The sequence below is a fragment of the Triturus cristatus genome, chromosome 11, assembly GCF_964204655.1.
Source record: "Triturus cristatus chromosome 11, aTriCri1.1, whole genome shotgun sequence".
In the NCBI taxonomy this organism is placed as follows: Eukaryota; Metazoa; Chordata; class Amphibia; order Caudata; family Salamandridae; genus Triturus; species Triturus cristatus.
In genome coordinates this window covers 153,387,129-153,410,784 of record NC_140594.1, presented here as the reverse complement: position 1 = coordinate 153,410,784, position 23,656 = coordinate 153,387,129, and the positions used below count along the sequence as shown (strand labels likewise).

The 23,656-nt window shown below is 50.4% G+C and overlaps 1 protein-coding gene across 4 annotated transcripts in view; it reads right to left on the bottom strand.

Annotated features, from left to right (window-relative positions):
• The window catches only part of VPS37B (VPS37B subunit of ESCRT-I), a 105,011-nt gene that overhangs the window by 4,267 nt on the left and 77,088 nt on the right, over positions 1–23,656 (bottom strand). For 2 of the 4 annotated variants that reach the window (XM_085636221.1, XM_085636219.1), the window contains one exon: positions 1,274–1,356. In XM_085636221.1, coding sequence (XP_085492347.1) covers positions 1,274–1,356 — 83 coding nt within the window. Of the gene's footprint in view, positions 1–1,243; positions 1,357–23,656 lie in introns of all 4 variants that reach the window. The other 2 variants (XM_085636222.1, XM_085636220.1) reach the window with 1 other exon arrangement.

Below are 23,656 nucleotides of genomic sequence, written 5' to 3'. Positions count from 1 at the left end.
CCTTTAGGAGGCACACTGAAAGTGAGCCACCTTTTTGAAGCATAATTTCAGCGCGCCTCGTGCTTGCCTCTATGTCCAGAATATAGCACGGGCACAGAGGAAAAGTGATTCTCCCATTTGCGTGGGGCCAGGCCTGCATGTAAATGAGGGAACACCTTCTAATGATAGCGCTGATGCTACATGTGAGCCAGCGCTATCTGTATTACAGCAGGGGCCACAAAGCGTCTGTGGCCTCTTATGTAAGAACAAAGTGCCACGGCAGTGCACAAAGCAAGCACACATGCCTGTTGCGCCTCCGGGGCACTCTGTAATTGGGCCCCAGGTGGTCATCCTACATTCACTACGTCAGGAATCGCATGTTCAGATCAAATTGGTGTAATCTAATCTAGAGAGGACAAGTGTTACGATGGTGGACGGCTTCAGTGTCCTCTACCCTGGCCTCCACAAAACACACAGCAATGAAGCCACCACTCGTGCACAATCAAGCAGTCAGGCCCATGCTCATAAAAGGCCACTGTCACTACAAACCGGCAAAGGACAGGATATGGATGGCAGTGGAGACGTGCATACAACCCTCTCGCAACAAACAAATCTTAATAAAAGGGGGTTCCTGTTAAACTGCAGTTTGATCACTAGATACAACCCCAATATGCATTTGAGATCACCAGTCTGTTAGAACTCACTAAGTACCTTGATGAAGGAGGAAACTGAGTGTGCTCCCTAAAGTAATTTATACAAACTTATTTCGCAAAGACTTCTGACCCGACCCCCATGTGCAAAAAAACCCAAAAAACAGTATGATGTGCTGATTGAAAGCGGCACAAACTTGGTAGGAATGCAGAATGAATATGAAAACATAGGGCAATCTACAGTGTTGATTGTATTACTTAACTAACTTGCATATTTGAGTTGTAGGTTTTTAACTCTTCCTACTGTTGCGCCATGTCAGTAAGAGAATATTAGGTTGATTGGAGAGTAGAGAAATAGGTGCTGGGACATAGGTTATTTTCCAAAAATATATGGACACTTACGTTTTCCTGAATAACTGATAAATTATAACCACCCCACCCCCAGATTCTCTCTCCTGGGAACATCAAATATTAACAAAAGGCATAGAGGACTGAGTTAGGGCAGCTAGCTTCAGTATTTCTTTAACATCCTTAATGCAGTGAGTTATACCTATCAAATGCATTCAAAATACACCCATGCACATTACACTGCATCAGTGCTCCAGGAAACAAACCTCTATATAATATAGCTGATCCTTCCATACCTCTGTCTCTTCTTCAATCTTGGCACCCTCTGTTTGAAGAAGAGCCAACAGTGTCTCCAGGGAAGCATTGCTTGACTGTTGGTCTGTGCAAGGGGAAAAAAGACATGTAAACACCGTGTAAAAGGAATTAAAATGTCAACTATTATCAAGTTTTTTGAAAAAGAAATTATCGGGGCCACAAGGCAGTAGACTCATTTCTGATGCACACGTATACTCTATCTGTACATTCTAAAAAAACACATGGAATATAAACATATGCAATCACACATCAGAAGGGTTAATCTGTCAGATTTTGAGGAGCACAGTCCTTTAATGTAACAGATCAAATCACCTAAGAGCCATATTAGTATGGTGGGCTCCATGCTCGCTGTGCCACAATGCTCAGGCGCACCTCATTCATGAATGACCTCACTAGTGAGGCCCAAACAAGGCTAAAATCTCCTAGATTTGCACGTGTTCCTTTACAGAGAGAACCATACCTAATGTAGAAGGACAGAGTTAGGCTTGCATAAAGTTGGTCCCTGGGTGTCCCCCACCCCCCAGCAAGCCTTCTGCAAGTATTCCACCCATGACCTGTGTTCCATTAGTGTTATGGCAGTCTTGGTGTCCGTAGTTAGCCTTGCTGCTGACTCCCAAACAATCACAGGGAAAGCTGTAGCATGATACCAGAGAACTCAGTATGCCCCTTGGTTCATCTGGTTGCCATTAGTGGGGCTTTACTAGAATCATTACTTATCTGCTTTGACACCATTACCCACTGGGTTCATCCCTCCATCAGAAACACTACTTTTAACCAAATTTCCTCTTTGCAAGTCTGGAACAGTCCCGGGGGGCCCCCATCTCCCCACCAAGGCTGAACAAGCATTGGCATAGCCAATAGGTCTCGCCTTTGGGGCCTTATAAGTGTTTAGGCAGAGCTATTGACTATGCCAATGTGTTTAAGCTGTGCTGTAGAGAAGTGTGGTTGCTGTGCAGCATGCTGAAAAGTTGTAATAAAAAAAGTATCAGAAGCATTTTTGTTACCTTATATATGACCAAGAAGGCATTATGTCCAACAGAACGACCATATAAAAAAATTTAAGTACAATAAAAAATTCTCATTTTTCTTTTGTTCTTGCAATGCTGGCAACTTGTTTTTGCTTATTCCAATGGTTGTTAAAGTTTTTTTTTTGAGGGGGCATAAACAATTGGAGGTTGAAGGTTATGAAATAGTACCTGTATTATAACACTAGCAGCGGCCAGATGCTAGGGGAGAATCAACAGATGGCAGATTCCGAGAGCAGGCTGAGGTGATGCTGAATGATACTTAGGTCTTGCCGAGTGCTGCCGCGGTGGCCGCCCCGAGTGCTGCCGCGGTGGCCGCCCCGAGTGCTGCCGCGGTGGCCGCCCCGAGTGCTGCCGCGGTGGCCGCCCCGAGTGCTGCCGCGGTGGCCGCCCCGAGTGCTGCCGCGGTGGCCGCCCCGAGTGCTGCCGCGGTGGCCGCCCCGAGTGCTGCCGCGGTGGCCGCCCCGAGTGCTGCCGCGGTGGCCGCCCCGAGTGCTGCCGCGGTGGCCGCCCCGAGTGCTGCCGCGGTGGCCGCCCCGAGTGCTGCCGCGGTGGCCGCCCCGAGTGCTGCCGCGGTGGCCGCCCCGAGTGCTGCCGCGGTGGCCGCCCCGAGTGCTGCCGCGGTGGCCGCCCCGAGTGCTGCCGCGGTGGCCGCCCCGAGTGCTGCCGCGGTGGCCGCCCCGAGTGCTGCCGCGGTGGCCGCCCCGAGTGATGCCGCGGTGGCCGCCCCGAGTGATGCCGCGGTGGCCGCCCCGAGTGATGCCGCGGTGGCCGCCCCGAGTGATGCCGCGGTGGCCGCCCCGAGTGATGCCGCGGTGGCCGCCCCGAGTGATGCCGCGGTGGCCGCCCCGAGTGATGCCGCGGTGGCCGCCCCGAGTGATGCCGCGGTGGCCGCCCCGAGTGATGCCGCGGTGGCCGCCCCGAGTGATGCCGCGGTGGCCGCCCCGAGTGATGCCGCGGTGGCCGCCCCGAGTGATGCCGCGGTGGCCGCCCCGAGTGATGAAGGGGAGTGAAAATGAGAAATAGAGTGAGAGTAAATGAAGGGGAGAGAAAGAAAGAGAAAGGGGGGGGAGAGAGAATGAAGGTAGGGGAAAAAGAGAAGATGCAATAAAAAATTAATACAATAATACATTGCTAAATGCCTCTGCTTATTTCACCTTGCCTTGTATCAGCTGCTTGTGTCTGAAGAAAAAAAAAAAGTGCACGAGGGAAGAGCAAATGCTATTGTTTTAAAAAACATCTGTGTAACAGATGTTGTCACAATAGATAGCTAATAATAATATTGTAAAGCACGCGCAAAATAAAAGCCGTGCAGGAGTGAAAGCTAATTTGCCATTTGCACGCGCTGTAAAGCACACGCAAAATAAAAGCAGTGAAGGAGTGATTAACTAATGCTGATGTGCGCGCGCAGTAAGGGTGCCCTCGAGCGATGCACTTAATTAGGAAGAGAGGAAAGCCAGATGGCGCCTCTGCGCGTAACTGTGCGCGTGACCGCATGCTCTAGGCCACACAAAAAGCATGTGGTCGGATTTTTCAATGCCCACTTACTAAAAGTCTCTCCAGAAACGATATAGGGGTGGTGGACGTGCAGCCCCCATCCAAGAGTCACCTATATGCCCTGGGGCCGCCTCATATACGGTTTCCTGGGGAGTCTACCCTGGGAAAGAACAAATGTTACTTACCTGTAAACTGTGGTTCTCCAGTATTGGTGTCTTTCATAGATTCACATGCTTGAATATTCCCCGTCGTCGAAGTGGGAGTCCCACGGTATATATAAAAAGCAATAAGTATCATGTATATATACATATACACATACATAACCAGATAAGAGTATATACATACCCAAATAAACTTATATATATAGTTTAAATAACATATCAAGTTAAAATACCATAGGATAGCATTGAGACATAGGAAAGCATTGAGAAAAAGAATCACTTTGCTAACATATCACTGTCATTTTATAGTCCAAACTCCAGCCAATCAGGCGCTAGCACCCTCTAGAACCTTCTCCTCAGAGGCTCAGGCCCTCAGATTTTCGAGCACAAGAGTGACCATAGAGCCGAAAGAGGAGAAGAGAGCCTCTGAGGGGAGGAGGGTGGGTCGCATGTGAATCTATGAAAGACACCAATACTGGAGAACCACAGTTTACAGGTAAGTAACATTTGTTCTTCTCCAGTATTTGGGGTGTCTTTCATAGATTCACATGCTTGAATAGAATAGTAAGCAGTAAACAGTATTCGGCTGACCAAGCCGTATTGATATTGCATGTAATACAATGACAATGTATTTAAAACGCAATCAATAATACCCCAGGAGGAGGGAAGTAGCAGAGGCTCACCTTATTTAAACAGATTTCGTAGAACTGCCTGTCCCACAGCCGTGTCTGCTTCGTTAATGGATTTCAGACAGTAGTGCTTCGTAAACGTGTGCCTGCTGGACCACGTAGCTGCCCGGCATATCTGATGGATGGGCACACCAGCGAACAGGGCAGTGGAAGATGACATAGCCCTCGTTGAATGGGCTCTCACTCCCGAAGACAGAGGCTTACCAGCCTTTTGATGGCAAAAAGAGATTGCTGATGAAACCCAACGGGCAATCGTAGGTTTGGTGACCGATTGTCCTTTGCAAGCACGCCCGTAGGCCACAAACAACTGGTCAGATTTGCGAAAGGATTGAGTTCTGCTAATGTAGAATTTAAGACATCTCTTCAAGTCCAGAGAGTGTAAGCTTTGCTCCGCCGGGGTTTGGGGATGCGGGGAAAAAAGTCTTTAAAAGCACCGGTTCGTTAAGATGGAAATCGGATGGTACTTTAGGTATAAAAACCGGATTAGTGCGGAGGATGACACAGTCCGATCTGAATTGAAGGAACGGAGGCTTTATTGTAAAGGCGTGAATGTCACTGACTCTGCGGGAAGAGGTCAGAGCAAGGAGGAGGGCCACCTTCCAAGTTAAAAATTTGACATCCGCTGAGTGGATAGGTTCGAAGGGCGCCTTCATGAGTTGAGCCAGCACGATGTTCAGGCGCCACGTGGGTGGAGGACGCCGAATGGGCGGGAACATGCGGAAGAGACCCTTGAAAAATTGTTGTATGACTCTGGATGAATAGAGAGAGGACGAGCCGTCTTGTCGGAAGCGAGATATTGCCGCTAGAAAGACCTTTAAGGTAGAGTGCGATAATCCAGACTGCGCTAGTTGTAGGAAGAATGGCAGAATGTGTTCTGGGGGAGCGTGCACAGGATGAATGTGGGCGGAAGCACACCAATGACAAAATCGCTTCCATTTGAGCTTATACGTTTTCACTGTGGATGGAGCTCTTGCCTTAGCTAACACCTCCCTGCAGGCTGGAGGAATGTTCAAATGAGCAAATTCAGGTGCTCAGGTTCCAAGCCGACAAGCTGAGAGAGCTGGGATTCGGATGGCATATCCGACCATCGTTCATTGTCAGCAGATCCGGCTTCAGGTGGAGAAGGATGGGCTCGCGTTGGGATAGGAGAAGCAACTCCGAAAACCATGCTTGCCGAGGCCACCGTGGAGCTATTAGAAGTACATGGCACGGTTGTTGTCTCATCTTCCGCAGCACTCGCGGAATCAAAGGAATCGGCGGAAAAGCGTACGCAAATATCCCGTACCAATTGATCGAAAGGGCATTTCCGCACGACCCTTGGTGGGGAAACCAGCTTGCGTAGGACTGGCATTTTGCATTCTGCGGGGTTGCGAAGAGGTCGATTGTTGGGTGACCCCAAAGGTTGAAGACAAACTCCAGCGTCGGTTGATGTAACTCCCACTCGTGGGTTGATGATGCTGACCGACTGAGTGCATCCGCCAGAGTATTGGAAATGCCGGGCAGATGAATTGCTTGTAACGTCATCTGATGGAGTATGGCCCAACTCCAAATCCTCTGCGCCAGACGGGAGAGCAGTGGAGATCTTGTCCCGCCCTGTTTGTTCAGGTAGTGCATGCACGTGGTGTTGTCCGTCTGAATGAGGACTGACTTCCCTTGGAATTGCAGGCGGAAGGATTTCAACGCCAAGAAAATGGCCATCAGTTCCAGTCTGTTGATGTGCCAGCAACGCTGAGCCGCTGACCATTGGCCCTTGACGGATAGATCTTGAAAATGTGCGCCCCAACCCTCCATGGATGCGTCCGTGGTAAGGACGAGTTCTGGGGTTGTCGACAGAAAAGATGTTCCTGCTGCGATGTTGGCAGGACGAGTCCACCAATGCAGCGCTTGAGCCATGCGGGGTGACACCACGATCCGATCGTTGAAGGAACCGGAAACCTGGCGCCACTGCTTGTCTAACTCCTCTTGGATGATGCGACTCTTTAGTCTGCAGAGAGGGATCAAAGCGATGCATGAGGACGCCATTCCCAGAAAGGATTTTAATATGCGGACTGAAACTGACTGCTTTGCTGCGATGGAGCTCGCAAGCTGTTGAATCCGTTCTTGACGCTCTGCTGAAGCAAAGGCCATGGCTGTGCTCGTATTGATACAAGCGCCGAGAAAGGTCTTGCACGTAGTCGGCGTGAGTTGAGATTTTTGTACATTGATTGACAACCCCAGGGACTGGAATAGATCGAGACAGCGCTGGGTATCGAGGGCCGCCTGGTGGGAGGATTGAGCTTTGATGAGGCAATCGTCCAGGTAGGGGTATATCTGAATACCCTCTTGTCGTAAGTGAGCCACCACCGGGGCCAGGAATTTTGTAAAGACCCGCGGGGCTGAGCAGAGTCCGAAGGGTAGGACTTTGAATTGGTAATCCCTGTGGCCCACTCGAAACCGTAGGTATTTCCTGTGACGTGGTAGAATGGGCACATGGAAATATGCGTCCTGCAGATCGATCGTTGTCATGTAATCCTCCTGAGAAAAGAATTGGAGGATGTCCTTCAATGTGAGCATCCGAAAGGACTGAGTCTTGAGAAATTTGTTGAGCAATCTGAGATCGAGGATGGGACGCCATTCCCCTGATTTCTTTAGTATGAGGAAAAAACGGGAATAGAATCCCAACCCTGTTAGACCTGTCAGCCCTTTGGGTGGTCCCTCCTCATCATTATTTATTTTGTCCCACTTTTGCCTCAAACCCTGTTTGAATTTTTCCTTTTTGGGAACCACCAGACTTTTTCGTGTTGCTGCAGATTCAGGGAGCCATTTTAGCTACCCCTGAAGCTTCTGTCTGAGGGCCTGGAGCACAAAATGGTGGCCACCTGTGACATCACCAGCATCCACTGGAACCTACCAGCACCTTCCAGAACATTCCCGGAGATTCCAGAACTCTGTGACAGTTGGAGACCGTTTAGAATGTTGGGAGGATAAGAGAGGCAGTTGGCAGTTGGAGCTGGCAGTTGGCACCTGACTGGTGAAGAGAGAGGAGCACAACAGTGAAGGAGGAAGGAGTGAAGCAGCAGGGGTGGAAACTTGTGCCTGGAGTGGGGTCCATAAACCCACCCTTGATACTTGTCCCTACTGATGGATCCCAGCCTATAAGCCCTGTGTGGGAAGAAGACAGAAGAAACTTATCCTAAGGACCTGGACAGCAGGAACAGGCCTTAGAACCAAGAAAACAGCAAGATTCTGACCTGAGAACTGGTTTCCCTGGAGTCGGGCGTCGAGTAGCCTGAAGACCTGGAGCCCGAGGTGGAGAAGCGGCGCTGACTGAAGTAGCAGACGTCGTACCCGGAGCCGCCTGAGGTCGTGAGAGGGCGCCGACGGAGGTCGTGAGGAATACCAGAGGTCGAGGAGGAAGTGAACCGAGGTCGAGCGAGCGGCGTCATCGGAGGAGTGAAGTCCGCCCTCCGGAGTCGTCGGAGACCGAGGTAGAGGAGCACCGGAGGTCGGGAGTGAGGATCGCACTCCGGAGTCGCCCGGAGCCTGTGAGGAGGAGCACCGGAGGTCGGGGGTGAGGATCGCACCCCGGAGTCGCCGGAAGTCGACATCGAGGCCAGGCCGGCCGACGTCATCGGAGCCGAGAGCGCCATCGGACCGGAGCCGCCCGAAGTCGACATCGTGAAGAGACTGCCCGACGCCGTCGAATCGGAGGTCGAGATCGAACCGAGGCCACCGACATCGGACCGGAACCGCCTGCCGGCGTCGTCAAAGAACTGACATTGTGCCGAGGCCGCCGAGACCGAACCGGAACCGCCTCACGGCGTCGACACGACTCCAGCGGCGTCGGAACATCAGAAAAAGGGCAGTAAGTGGAGTAGAGGGCGCCTAAGGCCCTGTGGAGACCTGAGAGACTGCTCTAAGGGGCTAGGGAGGTGCTGAAACCAACCTGACTGTGCAAGGGGTGAACTGGGACTAACCTAGAGAGGTTGTGTGGAGAGAGAAAGCCAGGGCACTGGTATACCCCCCTTGGATCTACCTCAGATTAGGCCTCAGCCTTGTCCCAGCCAGGGAGTAGCCCCCCTCAAGCCTTCCACAACCCTACAAGCTGTGCCTGGGCCATATCAGCCCTTAAGAATTGAAGTGTCATCTGATTATATGAGGGTTGCGGTATACTTTTAATTATTTATTGGGGATACTGTATTTATTGAGTTTTTACCTATTTATTGCTGCACTATATTTATAGGTCCACAGGACTTGTTGGTGTACAATATTTATTGGTACAGTATTTATTGCCTTAAAGTATTTAATTGTCTGTATATATTGCACTTGTATTTATGCCCTGTTATTTATGATCACCCCTATTTATTTCATCAAACAGCCAATATTTATTTGACCTGCACTAATTGAAACTTGTATATTGTGATTGACCTATTTATTTTTCCAATCAGCAACTAAGAGAAAAAGATAAAGAAAGAATATTTTCATAATTTTTACGGTGTAGAGTCGTTTTTGGAACGGATGCACGCATGGTTATTGTATGGGTATATTGTATGCTTAGCACTGCGCCTGTTTCCTGACCACTCGAGCCAAGCTACCACAGTGTGTTCGGGGAGTCCACCACCACCCTGCGGAGTGGGAGTGGGCTGTTTCCAACATAAATTGGTGTTCAGTGGTGGGATAGAGCTGTGCCTACGTATACTCAACAATAACTGTGGGTAGTCCATAGGCCTACACCGGGAGTTTTCTCAAAGCGGCCTTCCTAATTGTGGGTTTTTGTTTTTTCCAAATTTACTCTGGTGGTGGGAGGAGGTATTACTAAAGGTACCACCCTACATTGTTACTGCACAAAACCTGTCCTCTAACCTGAGTGGGCAAGATGGAGTTTGTACTAGAGAATCTAGAAACGTACACTGTGGCCCAACTCAGGGAGTTTTGCCAGCGGGAGGGGGTGTACTGTCCCCCAGGAGCAAAGAAGGGTGCACTCCAAACCAGCTTAAGGGCTTGGGGGGAGGCACGCCGAGAAAGCAAGGCTGAGGAGGAAGACAGGGATGGAGAGCCTGACCCCGAGGGGGCTGAGATGTACCAACCTGAGGTGGGGAACCTGTCAGCAGGGCCCAGGACACTTTCTAGGAAGGGCAGCACTGTCTCTAGCGGGGGCTTATCCAGCGTGGAGTTAGCAGATCGGAGAGAGAAAAGACAGCTCACATGGGATTTAGCAAAGCTGGAGAAGGAGAAGGAGGAACAGAGGATGGCTCATGAGATAAGACTGAAAGAGATAGAGCTTCAGATCTTAAGAATTGGGGCACCAACTGTTCCTAATGGTGGCAGCAAAGACCAAGAAATCACCAGGGAATCCAAACCTTACCTGCCAAAGGACATAGTAGCTAGCTATGGGGCGGGTGACGACATCGCCAAGTGGCTAGCAGCCTATGAGGTCTCGTTGAGGGCCCATGGGGTTCCAGTGAAGTATTGGGGAGGAGGATTGTATAGGTACATGCCTCCAGCTGGTAGGGATGCTTTATTGGCCCTCGAAGAGGATGAGCAGACCCACTACCCCACCATGAAACTGGCGCTCATCAGAAAGTTTGGACTAACACCTGAAAAGTACAGACAGAAGTTCAGGGGTAGTCACAAGCTGGGCACACAGAATTGGGTGGACTTCCTGGACTATGCAAAGAAGGCACTGGAAGGTTGGATTCAGGGCAGTGAAGTAAGGAACTACGAGGAGCTGTTTGACCTAGTACTGAAGGAACACCTACTCGAGAAATGTTTCCCTGAACTGCGGCAACACCTGGTGGATAGCAAGCTGACCAGTCCCCGGAAGCTTGCTGAGGAGGCGGACATTTGGGCTAGTACCCGGGTGTCCACAAGGGGGACTGGAGGGGATACTCAAAAGGCCGGACAGGGCGCCCCCCAGAAGAAAGAAGGAGGGGAAAAGAAAAAGGAGTTCTCCAAAGGCCCCCAAAATAACTTCCAAGGGAAGGGAACAGGATTCACCTCTAAGGCTAACCCACCCAGAAACCCTAATCCTGGCCAGAGTCAGCAGCCAAGGGTTGTCCATTGCTATGAGTGCGGTGGCGTTGGACACTATAAAGGAGATCCGAAGTGTCAGAAACGATCACCCCCTCCCACTGGAGGAAAGCCCCCCGGAGTAGCTAGTGTAGTGCTCGGGGAGGAGATGCCCTTAACTAAGGGAAGGGAGTGGGCGGGTGTCACTTTAGTGTCCCTGGGAGAACGGGAGATGGTTCCTAAGATCCAGGTGCCCGCAAATACCGCAAAGTATGGGCAGTGGATCACCATCAACGGCCAAAGAGGGGAGGCTCTGAGAGACACAGGAGCCAGTATGACTATGGTGCGTAGCCAGCTGGTGTCTCCAGAGCAGGTAATTCCCGATGTACTCCACCCAGCCGCGATGGCTGACGGCAGAACAGGTCACTATCCAGTGGGCGAGGTTCCCTTTGAATGGGGGGGGTTGCAGGTTCACTTCGAGTTGCCGTAAGCCCTGCCGTGCCAGTCGATTGTCTGCTGGGCAATGACATGGAGCACAACGCTTGGAAGGAGGTGGAATACCGGACTCACACCGAGATGCTGGGTACACCTGACTGGGCCTGTGTTAGCACAAGGTCCGAGACTACCCGAAGAGGGAGTTCATTTCGGCTGGAGCCTGGAACCAAGGCCCAGCCAGCTGCCAGTCAAGGGAAGAACCGAGGACAGGAGGAGCCTGCCTCGGCGTCTCCACCCCGTAGGACGGATAGGCCACCGGAGGTGGTGGGCCAGGAGTCTGCGGAGGGGGACGTTACCAACCTGGAGGACTTACCCATCCCGGCCGAGTGGCACGTGGAGGGAGGCCCGTCCAGGGAGGAATTCTGCCAGGGCCAGAGGGAGTGCCCTACCCTTGAGGGGCTGAGGCGACAGGCCGAAGCCCAGGCAGCAGGGAACGTTGAAGGGAACTACAGTGTTTACTGGGAGGATGGCCTCCTCTACAGTGAACCCAAGGCACCCCTACATGGATCGTCACGAGCCTTGGTAGTTCCTCCACGTTATCGAGCCTTCCTTCTGGAGTTGGCTCACGAGATCCCCTTGGCAGGACACCTGGGGCAAGACAAGACCTTCGCCCGTCTTGTCCCACACTTTTATTGGCCTCAGATGAAAGTGTCGTCCGATACCTACTGCCGGACATGTGTGTCTTGCCAAGCCAGTGGGAAAACAGGGGTGAAGCTGAAAGCTCCCCTGGAACCACTTCCTGTCGTTAGCACCCCCTTTGAAAGGGTGGGCATCGACATTGTGGGTCCATTAGATCCACCAACTACAGCTGGTCACAGGTTTATCCTGGTTCTGGTGGATCATGCCACACGGTACCCAGAGGCAATACCTCTGAGGACCATAACAGCACCTGTTGTGGCTAGGGCCCTGATGGGAATCTTTACCCGAGTGGGTTTTCCCAAGGAAGTTGTGTCCGACAGGGGGACCAACTTCATGTCAGCATATATGCGGGCAATGTGGAAGGAGTGTGGAGTGACCTACCGGTTCACCACTCCTTACCACCCCCAGACAAATGGTCTAGTGGAAAGGTTTAACAAAACCTTAAAAGGCATGATCAGAAGTCTGCCTGAAAGCCTGCGGAGGAAATGGGACGTCCTCCTACCCTGTTTACTTTTTTCCTACAGGGAAGTGCCACAGAAGGGAGTGGGCTTCAGCCCCTTCGAGTTTCTGTATGGGCACCCTGTACGTGGACCTCTTAACCTGGTGAGAGACGGATGGGAAAGAACTCCCAGAAAGCTCCCCCAGGATGTGGTGAGCTACATGCTGGCCTTCCGGAGCCAAATGGCTAAGTTGTGGAAGCAAGCTTCTGACAACTTGGAAGCCAGCCAAGCAGTGATGAAGGCGTGGTATGACCACAATGCTCACCCGGTGGAGTTGGAGCCTGGCCAGAAGGTGTGGGTGATCGAACCAGGAGAGCTTAGTGCCCTCCAGGATCGCTGGTCAGGACCCTTTGAGGTGTTGGAGAAGAAGGGTAAGGCTACCTACTTGGTGGACCTGAAGACCCCTCGTCAGCCCCTGCGGGTGCTGCATGCCAACCGCCTCAAACCCCACCACGAGAGGCCCGAAGTCATCTTGATGATGGTGACTGACGGAGGAGAGGACGTGGAAAGCGAGCCTCTCCCTGATCTGTTTGCGTCTCAAGAAAAGGATGGGTCGGTGGAGGGAGTGATTCTCTCCCCATCTCTAACTCCTGAACAGCAGGAGGACTGTCGCCAGGTCCTGGGGCAGTACTCTGCGTTGTTCTCCCTTGTCCCGGGTAGGACTCACCTGTGCGTCCATGACGTGGACACAGGAGACAGCCCACCTGTGAAGTCCAAGATCTACCGGATGTCAGACAAGGTGAAGGCCAGCATTCATAGTGAAGTCACTAAGATGCTGGAGCTAGGAGTGATTGAACCTTCCAGCAGCCCCTGGTCCAGTCCGGTGGTGTTAGTACCGAAAGCTGCACCACCGGGTGCCCAACCAGAACTGAGGTTCTGTGTGGACTACCGGGGACTGAATTCAGTGACAAAAACTGATGCTCATCCGATCCCTAGGGCGGATGAATTAATTGACCGGCTGGGAGCTGCCCAATATCTAAGTACCTTTGACCTTACTTCGGGGTACTGGCAGATCTCTTTGACTGATGGAGCAAGGGAAAGGTCAGCCTTCTCCACGCCCAATGGCCACTACCAGTTCTGTGTGATGCCCTTTGGGCTCAAGAACGCACCTGCCACGTTTCAGCGCCTGGTAAACCAGATCCTCACCGGGATGGAGAGTTTCTCTGCTGCTTATCTGGATGACATAGCCGTCTTCAGTAACAGCTGGGAGGATCACTTGCGTCACCTGCAAGCTGTTCTCCAGGCCCTGAGACAAGCTGGATTGACGATCAAGGCCAGCAAGTGCCAGATCGGGCAGGGGTCGGTAGTGTACCTTGGACACTTGGTGGGTAGGGGAACGGTGCAACCCCTCCAGGCGAAGATCGAGGCCATCATGGCCTGGGAACCCCCCAAGACACAGACTGAGGTCCGAGCATTTTTGGGCCTCACGGGATACTACCGCCGCTTCGTGAAGGGGTACGGTACCATCGTAGCCCCCCTCACGGAGCTCACGTCCAAGAAACAACCTCGACGGGTAGTCTGGACGGAGGCTTGTCAGCAAGCCTTTGAGAGATTGAAGAAAGCCATGTGCGAGGCCCCGGTCTTAAGGGCCCCAGACTTTTCCAAGAAGTTCATTGTCCAGACAGATGCATCAGAACATGGCATTGGGGCAGTGTTATCGCAACTCAACGAAGAGGGTCTGGATCAACCCGTGGTCTTCCTATCCCGGAGACTACTTCCCAGGGAACAGAAGTGGAGTGCAATAGAGCGTGAAGCCTTTGCAGTGGTATGGGCTCTGAAGAAGTTGCGGCCATACCTGTTTGGCTCGCACTTCCTAGTTCAGACCGACCACAGACCCCTTCGTTGGCTGATGCAAATGAAGGGGGAGAATCCCAAGTTGTTGAGGTGGTCTATTTCCCTACAGGGGATGGACTTTCAGGTGGAACATCGGCCTGGAGTGGACCACGCCAATGCAGACGGTCTCTCAAGGTATTTCCGCCTTAGTGATGAGAACTCCCAAGGGGTTGGGTAGCTCTCCCCACTTTCAGCTGGGGGGGACGCGTGTTAGACCTGTCAGCCCTTTGGGTGGTCCCTCCTCATCATTATTTATTTTGTCCCACTTTTGCCTCAAACCCTGTTTGAATTTTTCCTTTTTGGGAACCACCAGACTTTTTCGTGTTGCTGCAGATTCAGGGAGCCATTTTAGCTACCCCTGAAGCTTCTGTCTGAGGGCCTGGAGCACAAAATGGTGGCCACCTGTGACATCACCAGCATCCACTGGAACCTACCAGCACCTTCCAGAACATTCCCGGAGATTCCAGAACTCTGTGACAGTTGGAGACCGTTTAGAATGTTGGGAGGATAAGAGAGGCAGTTGGCAGTTGGAGCTGGCAGTTGGCACCTGACTGGTGAAGAGAGAGGAGCACAACAGTGAAGGAGGAAGGAGTGAAGCAGCAGGGGTGGAAACTTGTGCCTGGAGTGGGGTCCATAAACCCACCCTTGATACTTGTCCCTACTGATGGATCCCAGCCTATAAGCCCTGTGTGGGAAGAAGACAGAAGAAACTTATCCTAAGGACCTGGACAGCAGGAACAGGCCTTAGAACCAAGAAAACAGCAAGATTCTGACCTGAGAACTGGTTTCCCTGGAGTCGGGCGTCGAGTAGCCTGAAGACCTGGAGCCCGAGGTGGAGAAGCGGCGCTGACTGAAGTAGCAGACGTCGTACCCGGAGCCGCCTGAGGTCGTGAGAGGGCGCCGACGGAGGTCGTGAGGAATACCAGAGGTCGAGGAGGAAGTGAACCGAGGTCGAGCGAGCGGCGTCATCGGAGGAGTGAAGTCCGCCCTCCGGAGTCGTCGGAGACCGAGGTAGAGGAGCACCGGAGGTCGGGAGTGAGGATCGCACTCCGGAGTCGCCCGGAGCCTGTGAGGAGGAGCACCGGAGGTCGGGGGTGAGGATCGCACCCCGGAGTCGCCGGAAGTCGACATAGAGGCCAGGCCGGCCGACGTCATCGGAGCCGAGAGCGCCATCGGACCGGAGCCGCCCGAAGTCGACATCGTGAAGAGACTGCCCGACGCCGTCGAATCGGAGGTCGAGATCGAACCGAGGCCACCGACATCGGACCGGAACCGCCTGCCGGCGTCGTCAAAGAACTGACATTGTGCCGAGGCCGCCGAGACCGAACCGGAACCGCCTCACGGCGTCGACACGACTCCAGCGGCGTCGGAACATCAGAAAAAGGGCAGTAAGTGGAGTAGAGGGCGCCTAAGGCCCTGTGGAGACCTGAGAGACTGCTCTAAGGGGCTAGGGAGGTGCTGAAACCAACCTGACTGTGCAAGGGGTGAACTGGGACTAACCTAGAGAGGTTGTGTGGAGAGAGAAAGCCAGGGCACTGGTATACCCCCCTTGGATCTACCTCAGATTAGGCCTCAGCCTTGTCCCAGCCAGGGAGTAGCCCCCCTCAAGCCTTCCACAACCCTACAAGCTGTGCCTGGGCCATATCAGCCCTTAAGAATTGAAGTGTCATCTGATTATATGAGGGTTGCGGTATACTTTTAATTATTTATTGGGGATACTGTATTTATTGAGTTTTTACCTATTTATTGCTGCACTATATTTATAGGTCCACAGGACTTGTTGGTGTACAATATTTATTGGTACAGTATTTATTGCCTCAAAGTATTTAATTGTCTGTATATATTGCACTTGTATTTATGCCCTGTTATTTATGATCGCCCCTATTTATTTCATCAAACAGCCAATATTTATTTGACCTGCACTAATTGAAACTTGTATATTGTGATTGACCTATTTATTTTTCCAATCAGCAACTAAGAGAAAAAGATAAAGAAAGAATATTTTCATAATTTTTACGGTGTAGAGTCGTTTTTGGAACGGATGCACGCATGGTTATTGTATGGGTATATTGTATGCTTAGCACTGCGCCTGTTTCCTGACCACTCGAGCCAAGCTACCACAGTGTGTTCGGGGAGTCCACCACCACCCTGCGGAGTGGGAGTGGGCTGTTTCCAACAAACCCTCTTTGATATTTCGGAACCACTTCGATGGCACCCTTGTTTAACATTATTTGGATTTGTTTGAAAAGTTCTCTGAGATGGGCGGGTGGTGGCCCGGATGGAGGTGTGCGTGGAGGAACCTTCACAAACTCTAGGGCGTGGCCCCTTGAAATAATATCCAGAACCCAGCGGTCCGAAGTGATTGAGGACCAGGTTGAAAAGAACTGGGAGATTTTTCCTCCAACAAGAACTAGAGGACAACTGGGAAAAGGAAGTTTTGTCCGTACAGAGTCACTGCTTCTTGGTTGAATTTCCTCTGTAATTCGACTTTCCTCTATAGGACTTGCTAGTTTGCTGTCTGTAGGACTGCTGCGGTTGTGAAAAGTACCGTTGTTGCCCTTGATTGTACGAGCGGTATTGGGACGAGGAGCCACGAAAGGATGATGATGAGGAGGTGCCGCGGCCGCGCGCACCTCGAAAGGGCTGCTTCTTAAACTGTAGAGTGCCGAGGGAACGAGCCGTATCCGTGTCTTTTTTAATGGTTTGCAAGGCATCTTCCACATGCTGGCCGAATAATGACTCCCCGTCATATGGCATGTCCAAAATCTTAGCCTGGACCTCTTGCCGAAAAGAGGTTGATCGAAGCCAGCCCTGTCTCCTTAGGACGGCTGCTCCCGCTAATTGGCGGAAACCGGTGGATGCGATGTCAACAGAGCAGTCAATGATCTCGGATGACGCCCTCTCACCCTCTTGCAGGATCTTCTGAGCTTCCGCTCTAGAATCCTCCGGTATAAGCTTGATCAATGCAGCCATGTCCGACCACATCTGTCTATCATAACGGCCGAGGATTGCCAAGGAATTCGCAGCCCGGACCGTTGTTGACGCCATGCTGGAAAACTTCTTGCCTATGGCATCCAGGCGACGGCCGTCGCGGTCCGGAGGCGCCGACATTGGAGATGATGGATTCTTGGAGCGGCGCTGTGCCGCTTGTGTGATCACTGAGTCCGGCTTAGGTTGAGACACCAAGCAGGCTGGGGAAGAATCCGGAGCTTTATATTTTTTCTCCAGGCGTGGGAGCACCGCTGGAATAGAATTAGGTGTCTTCATTAATTTTATGCCTTCATTCCATATGAAGTCTATGATTGGTACAGCTCGTACTTGTTTCTGAGGCTGGGACTTGAAGTCGTACAAGAAACAGTCCTCTTCCCTAACCACCATGGGAAGGTGAAAGCGTTGCGCTGCTCTCTCCATCAGCTGATGGAACCCTGTTATGTCGACAGGTGGCGAGTTGACTGGTGACCTTGGCGGTGATGCGGGCGAATTGATTTGGTAGTCATCCCAGTCCGCCATAGAGTCGTCTTCTGGGAGCTCACCCTCTTCCGTATCCAGATTGTCTATATTATCCTCCTCTACATTGGAAGGCAGTGCAGGTATGGAGGGCGTGGGTATCGTTGGCAATATAGGATGAGGTGGAACCTCAGATGGCGCTTCACGTGGAGAATTTTGAGGGGATGCTGGAAAACGACGATTATAATCATCCAACATATATTGGAGGTTGGAAATAAGCTGCACAGGAAGCTGCACCATAGGAACCGGAGCAGAGGGATTTTGCTCTTCTTCCTGTTCATAGTATTCATCCTCCTCAGACTCTTGGCACTTTATATGGAGCTCAGAAGGACTATGAGCATCCCGAAAAAGAGACTGATCGCCCTCATCCGAATCGTCCTCATCCCCTGAGGGAAATAGTTGACGAGGTGGCCGTGGTCCAGGTGGTAACATAACTGGGTCTAGCATAGCCTTACGACGTAGCATTAAGGAGCTGTCCACAGACCCCGGTGCTGGCGTTGACATTGGCACCAATGGCATTGTCGCAAAATTTGACCCTGTCGTCGTCGAGGCGACCGTCGACGAAGCAATCGTCGACGGAGCTGTCGTCGACGAGGAGGCTGCCGTCGACGGGACTGCCGTCGACGGGGTGGCTGCCGTCGACGGGGCTGTCGTCGACGGTGTGGCTGTCGTCGACGAGGCTGTCGTCGACGGGGCTGTCGTCGACGAGGAAGATTTCCTCTTCTTCTTTTTATCCATCGTCGACGGAGTTGTAGACGTCGACGGAAGCGCCAGCTTCCCAGTCGTCGATGAAGAAGTGAGTGGTATCGTCGACGAGACAGTTCTAAGAGACACACATACTACCGTCGACGGAGAAGACGTCGACGAAGTCAGTGTCGTCGACGAAGGATATCTGCTCGATACCGTCGTCACCGTCGTCGACGAGGCTGATGAAGTAGCCGATCTCGTCGACGGAGGGGCCGTCGACGGGCCCGTCGACGGTTTTGAAAGTTTCTGACTGGAAACATGTGCTGACGGAGTCAAAGACGCCTGAGAGCTACGTCTCGGGGGCGCAGACGTGGTAACAGAGACTTTGCCTGTAGACACTTCCTCAAGGTGAAGTCTCTTCTTTTTCAGAAAAGGAGATGGCAAGTCCTGGACACTTCCACGCTTTGAGGAGACTCCTGTTTTGACAGAGGCTACACTTTCCACCTCAGAAAGTGGGTTGTCTGTGTCCTTCAGTTTTTGAAGCCATATTAAAAGGCGACCTTCTCTATCTTTCAAAGTTTTGTGAGAGAAAGTTCTGCAGATCTTACAATTAGCCACCTTATGATCAGGATACAGACAATAAATACATTTCTCATGGGGATCCTCAGAGAAAAGTCTTGACTTTCCGCAAGATGAACAAGGACGGAAAAGAGATTTCTTACTTGCAGACATGATGAGAGATAAAAACCTCAAACCAGATGAAGAACTGAGCAGAGCTCAGGGAGACTCCCTTCACACGACGTGCGGTAGAAAATCTGAGGGCCTGAGCCTCTGAGGAGAAGGTTCTAGAGGGTGCTAGCGCCTGATTGGCTGGAGTTTGGACTATAAAATGACAGTGATATGTTAGCAAAGTGATTCTTTTTCTCAATGCTTTCCTATGTCTCAATGCTATCCTATGGTATTTTAACTTGATATGTTATTTAAACTATATATATATAAGTTTATTTGGGTATGTATATACTCTTATCTGGTTATGTATGTGTATATGTATATATACATGATACTTATTGCTTTTTATATATACCGTGGGACTCCCACTTCGACGACGGGGAATATTCAAGCATGTGAATCTATGAAAGACACCCCAAATACTGGAGAACAGCAGTTTGCCTGCCCGCAGGAGCACAGACCAGGGAAAGTCAGTCAACTCTCACCAGGCTTGAGCATTTTCATAGCTTCCGCCTGGTGGGAGCGGACTTACCTTCCCTGCCCACGCTCCTGCGGGCAGGAAAACTCAGGGAGCAAACAAAAACAGCTGCTACTGCCAGGCAGAAGCAATACAGACTCAATGCACCCGGGACAGGTGCACGCAGGGAGCTAGTTGGGGCTGTGAAGGGCCCTGGGTGGGCACCAGGGCAGCCATCTAAAAGCAGAGAAGGCTCCAGGGGATGGGGTCTCTGGTGCCACTACAGGCTTGGGGAGGGGGACACACATGTGCCTGGCTCCTTAAAGGCCATGTGGGATAGGGATCCCTAGGCCGCTTGTGGGTCAGTGAAAACACCCTAGAAAAATCACTGAAAAAAGAAACGTTAAGTGACGCTACAGTTAGATGAGGATTTCAGTGACATTAGGCACAGGGAACCCCCCCCCCCCCCCAAGAGACAACCAAACAGCACACAATAAGACCTAGTGCCCTCAAGTGGCACTGCTCTAAGGAAAATATATAGGCGCGGGGCAACCCAGACATACATCCAAGTCAAAACATATTTACGTGTATTGGTTCAACTAAAGATACTCCACAGGACATATATCATAGGGCCACAACTAGTCCATATGGGGAGGAGTGAAGGGGGTGACTGCAGACGCCGTTGTGGGTACCTTCATCCACATAATGTGGGAATGTGATCAGATACAAAGGTATTGGCGAGCAATACATAAGGTGATGGAGAAGGTACTACATAAAACCATTAGTCCGGAAGCTAAACGATGTCTCCTAAACATGTGGGGTCCCACTGACTAAACAAGTATGGAGAGGCTCTGGGCCACACTGGGGGCAATGGTGGTCAAACGAGATATAGCCCAGGGATGTACGATAATACATCGCCAACCGTCATAATGCAAGCAATTACCACGCTGTTGTGACATCGTTAAAGGAATTACATCGCACGCATTTACAGCGCATGCTGCTGCCACGCGATTGTAGTGTCTCTGCTGCTTTGGGTCATTACAACGCAGTTCACCAAATCGCCTGCTGTCACATCGTTTTTTTCCTGATTTGATGAAGTTTCCTGGCCGTGTCTCTTGTAATCCTGGTGTTTTAGGTTTGGGAATAGTGTAAGAATAAATGCCAACATACGATCACCAATTGATTACTTTAAAAATGTTCTCCGTTATTACAATTAAAACCGGTCTATTGAAATATGAATCTGAAGTGCTTTTTTTGGATCAGGAACACGGAAATCATGGCCCACATAATGTGTTGCTGCTAAGGCTTTGCGGAAGAGAGATCCAGTTTCATATTGCCATCATTCAAGTGCTTAAACATCAGATCATGACCGTCATCCAAAAAAAATGCTTCAATCGAGCAATGGCACTTTTTTTTGGTTACGTGATTTTAGCCAAGCAGTTAGTAATGAAGGTACTGAAGGTACACACAACACGCCTGCCCCCTGATAGTTGAAGTTTCCGCACGTACAGTAAGGAATCACTAACCCACATAATGTGTTGCTGCTAGGCTTTGAGGAAGAGAGATCCATCTTCCGTGCACGTCCATGCTACGCATCAGTCACTGCACGCATCTGTTATCTTCCGTGGCTAATGTAATATCATCTAATGTAATATCATCGCAGGCTATGTCATCTGTCATCGCAGCACGCGCTGTAATATTTGAAACATCTTCCGTGGCTGTCATGTCCATGCCATCCATCTTCATAATCGCAGGCTATGTCATCTGTCATCGCATCACACAGGCTATGTCATCTGTCATCGCAGCACGCAGGCTACAGCAGCATGGACGCGTTGTAATTGCTAGCGATGTAAATTTCAATGCACAGTTGTAGCCTGCGTTCTAAAAGCATGCGATGTAAAGCCTCCTGCGATGTGAAAGTTGCGTTGCAATGGCACCGCGTGAAAAGGCAGTCGTTGTAATGGGTGTTTCCCATAGCCCAGCAGTGGGGAGCGGCTGCTCCACCTACCCTGGCCTCATGGGAAAAGAGTCTCGACTGGTGTATGCTCAGGGAAAAGACTGTATATGTAGCACGAGGATGCTCCAGAAATTGGTCCGTGGTGTGGGCTGGGTGGAATGACGACAGGGGAGGAATCTGTGTAGTGCCTGTGCGTTCCTCTGAGGGGGAATTACTATCCCCTTGATGCAAATCAAAAGATAATTTGTCATCATTTGAACCATGTAGTTTTCTTTGCTGCTGTCACCATTGTGTTGTCTCAATAGGACTGTGCCATTGCCGATTGTTTTTGTTTATTTTTGTATAAAATAAAAAGATGTTAAAAAAAAAAAAAAAACATTTACGTGAACAGAAAGATCAGGCAGCACACAGCTTCATTGAGGGAAGTAGGAGCAGAAAGCAAACAAGCATTGGCATAGTCAATAGGTCTCGCCTTTGGGACCTTATAAGTGTTTAGCCATGCAACAGTTGCATAACTAAATACTTATAAGGTCCCAAAAGCGAGACCTATTGGCTATGCAAAGCGGACACGAAAGTTAAAGTGATCGCGATCGGGATCACAATCAAACATCAAAGCGGCTGTCCGGGTGCGAAAGTAATTGCGCTAAAGCGTGGCGCGCGCGCCCGCGCACATGCACTGTAGCTCTAGGCTGGCCTGGTAGCACTGTTTGGAGCCCTCTCAATAATTCTCGCCAGACCAGCACATGCACTGGGTCAGGCGAGACCTAAAAATAGAGGAAAAGTATAAAAAAAATAGAATGCAGGCGCAGAGTTAGGGCATGCAGCGATATGTAGACGGTGCACTGACACAGGCATATGAATCCAACTTACCAAGATACATAGACGAGGCTCCTCCTCCACCACCCAGCAGTTCATCCCCCAAAATAAGCAGGCTGATCTACCAGATATCACACATACATCTCATTAAAGCACTGTCTAATATGTTGACATATCAGTTGACTGATGTACGATTCATTTTTTAAATGTATACATACATATGTTTATTATTGGCAACTGTTGAAATCCCCCCACCTCACAAGCTGCATGTGCTGAACCAAATACATATATTTGCCCGTGCACACTTTATATGTGTGTGTATATATATTATATATATATATATATTCACTGAAAAAAACATAGGTTTCACACACGTTATAGTTACGAATTAGCATTTAAAAAACCTTGCAAATTCACTTAAAAAACCATAGGTTTCACACATGTTATAGTTAGCTGGACATTTCACTCGTAAAAAACCAATGAAATTCCCCCGTTATAGTTAGTGCAGGCAACTATAACTCACGCGACCGCAATCCTCTGCTGATGACGTCAGATATATATAATGATTTTATTTTTTCTAACTCTTTTGCAAGAAGTCTGAAGAGCCGGTCAGTGGCTAGCATGCCACTTAGCACATTGTGATGGCAGGAGCTGAGAATTTTTTCCCAATTCCTTGCCAAAACCAATTGCGTCGCAAAGAGTTGAAGTATCAGTTTTCAAATCTAAAACTTAACTTTACACCAATCAAATGGTCTGAGAATCAGAACCACTGCAGCAGGGTCAGCTGGATACTGTAACCGAACCATGACTTCAACAGCGACAAGACTCTATCCAATGTTTGGATAGGTAAACAGGTGCCCTAGATATGAAAGGTTGAGCCATCCTGCACTCAGGCTTCAACATCTTGATTTATAGTACCCTCATAGACCTCTGAGAGACAAGAACAGTGCATTGCTAGATTATCCAAGTCATGGTGTGTGCTTAGAGCCGCCCTTGAGAAGGGGCCTAGACTGCAGTATTATAGTCTGGGGAGTTTCACTTTTGATCTAGAATCTGAATTAATGAGAACAAATGGGTGATTTTTTTGGGTTCTTTCCACTACCGCTCGTAAGTCCACCTCATCTCACCAACCCATCACTGCTACTCGCTATTTCTGCACACAAAATGCACGTTTTGCTCTTGACTGCACAGAGTTCAACTGACAATCTCTAGAAGATCACGTAGGCAGCTTTTTTTAACTCGCGGGTTATTTTCCCCCACTTATTTTGTGACATTGGTCCTTAGACTCATGGCGATACAGTCTGCAAATAGGATGTTTGGAAGCGTCACTTTTGAATGTATTTCCTATAACTGGAAGTAGAACCAATATCTGCCACTTCTATAC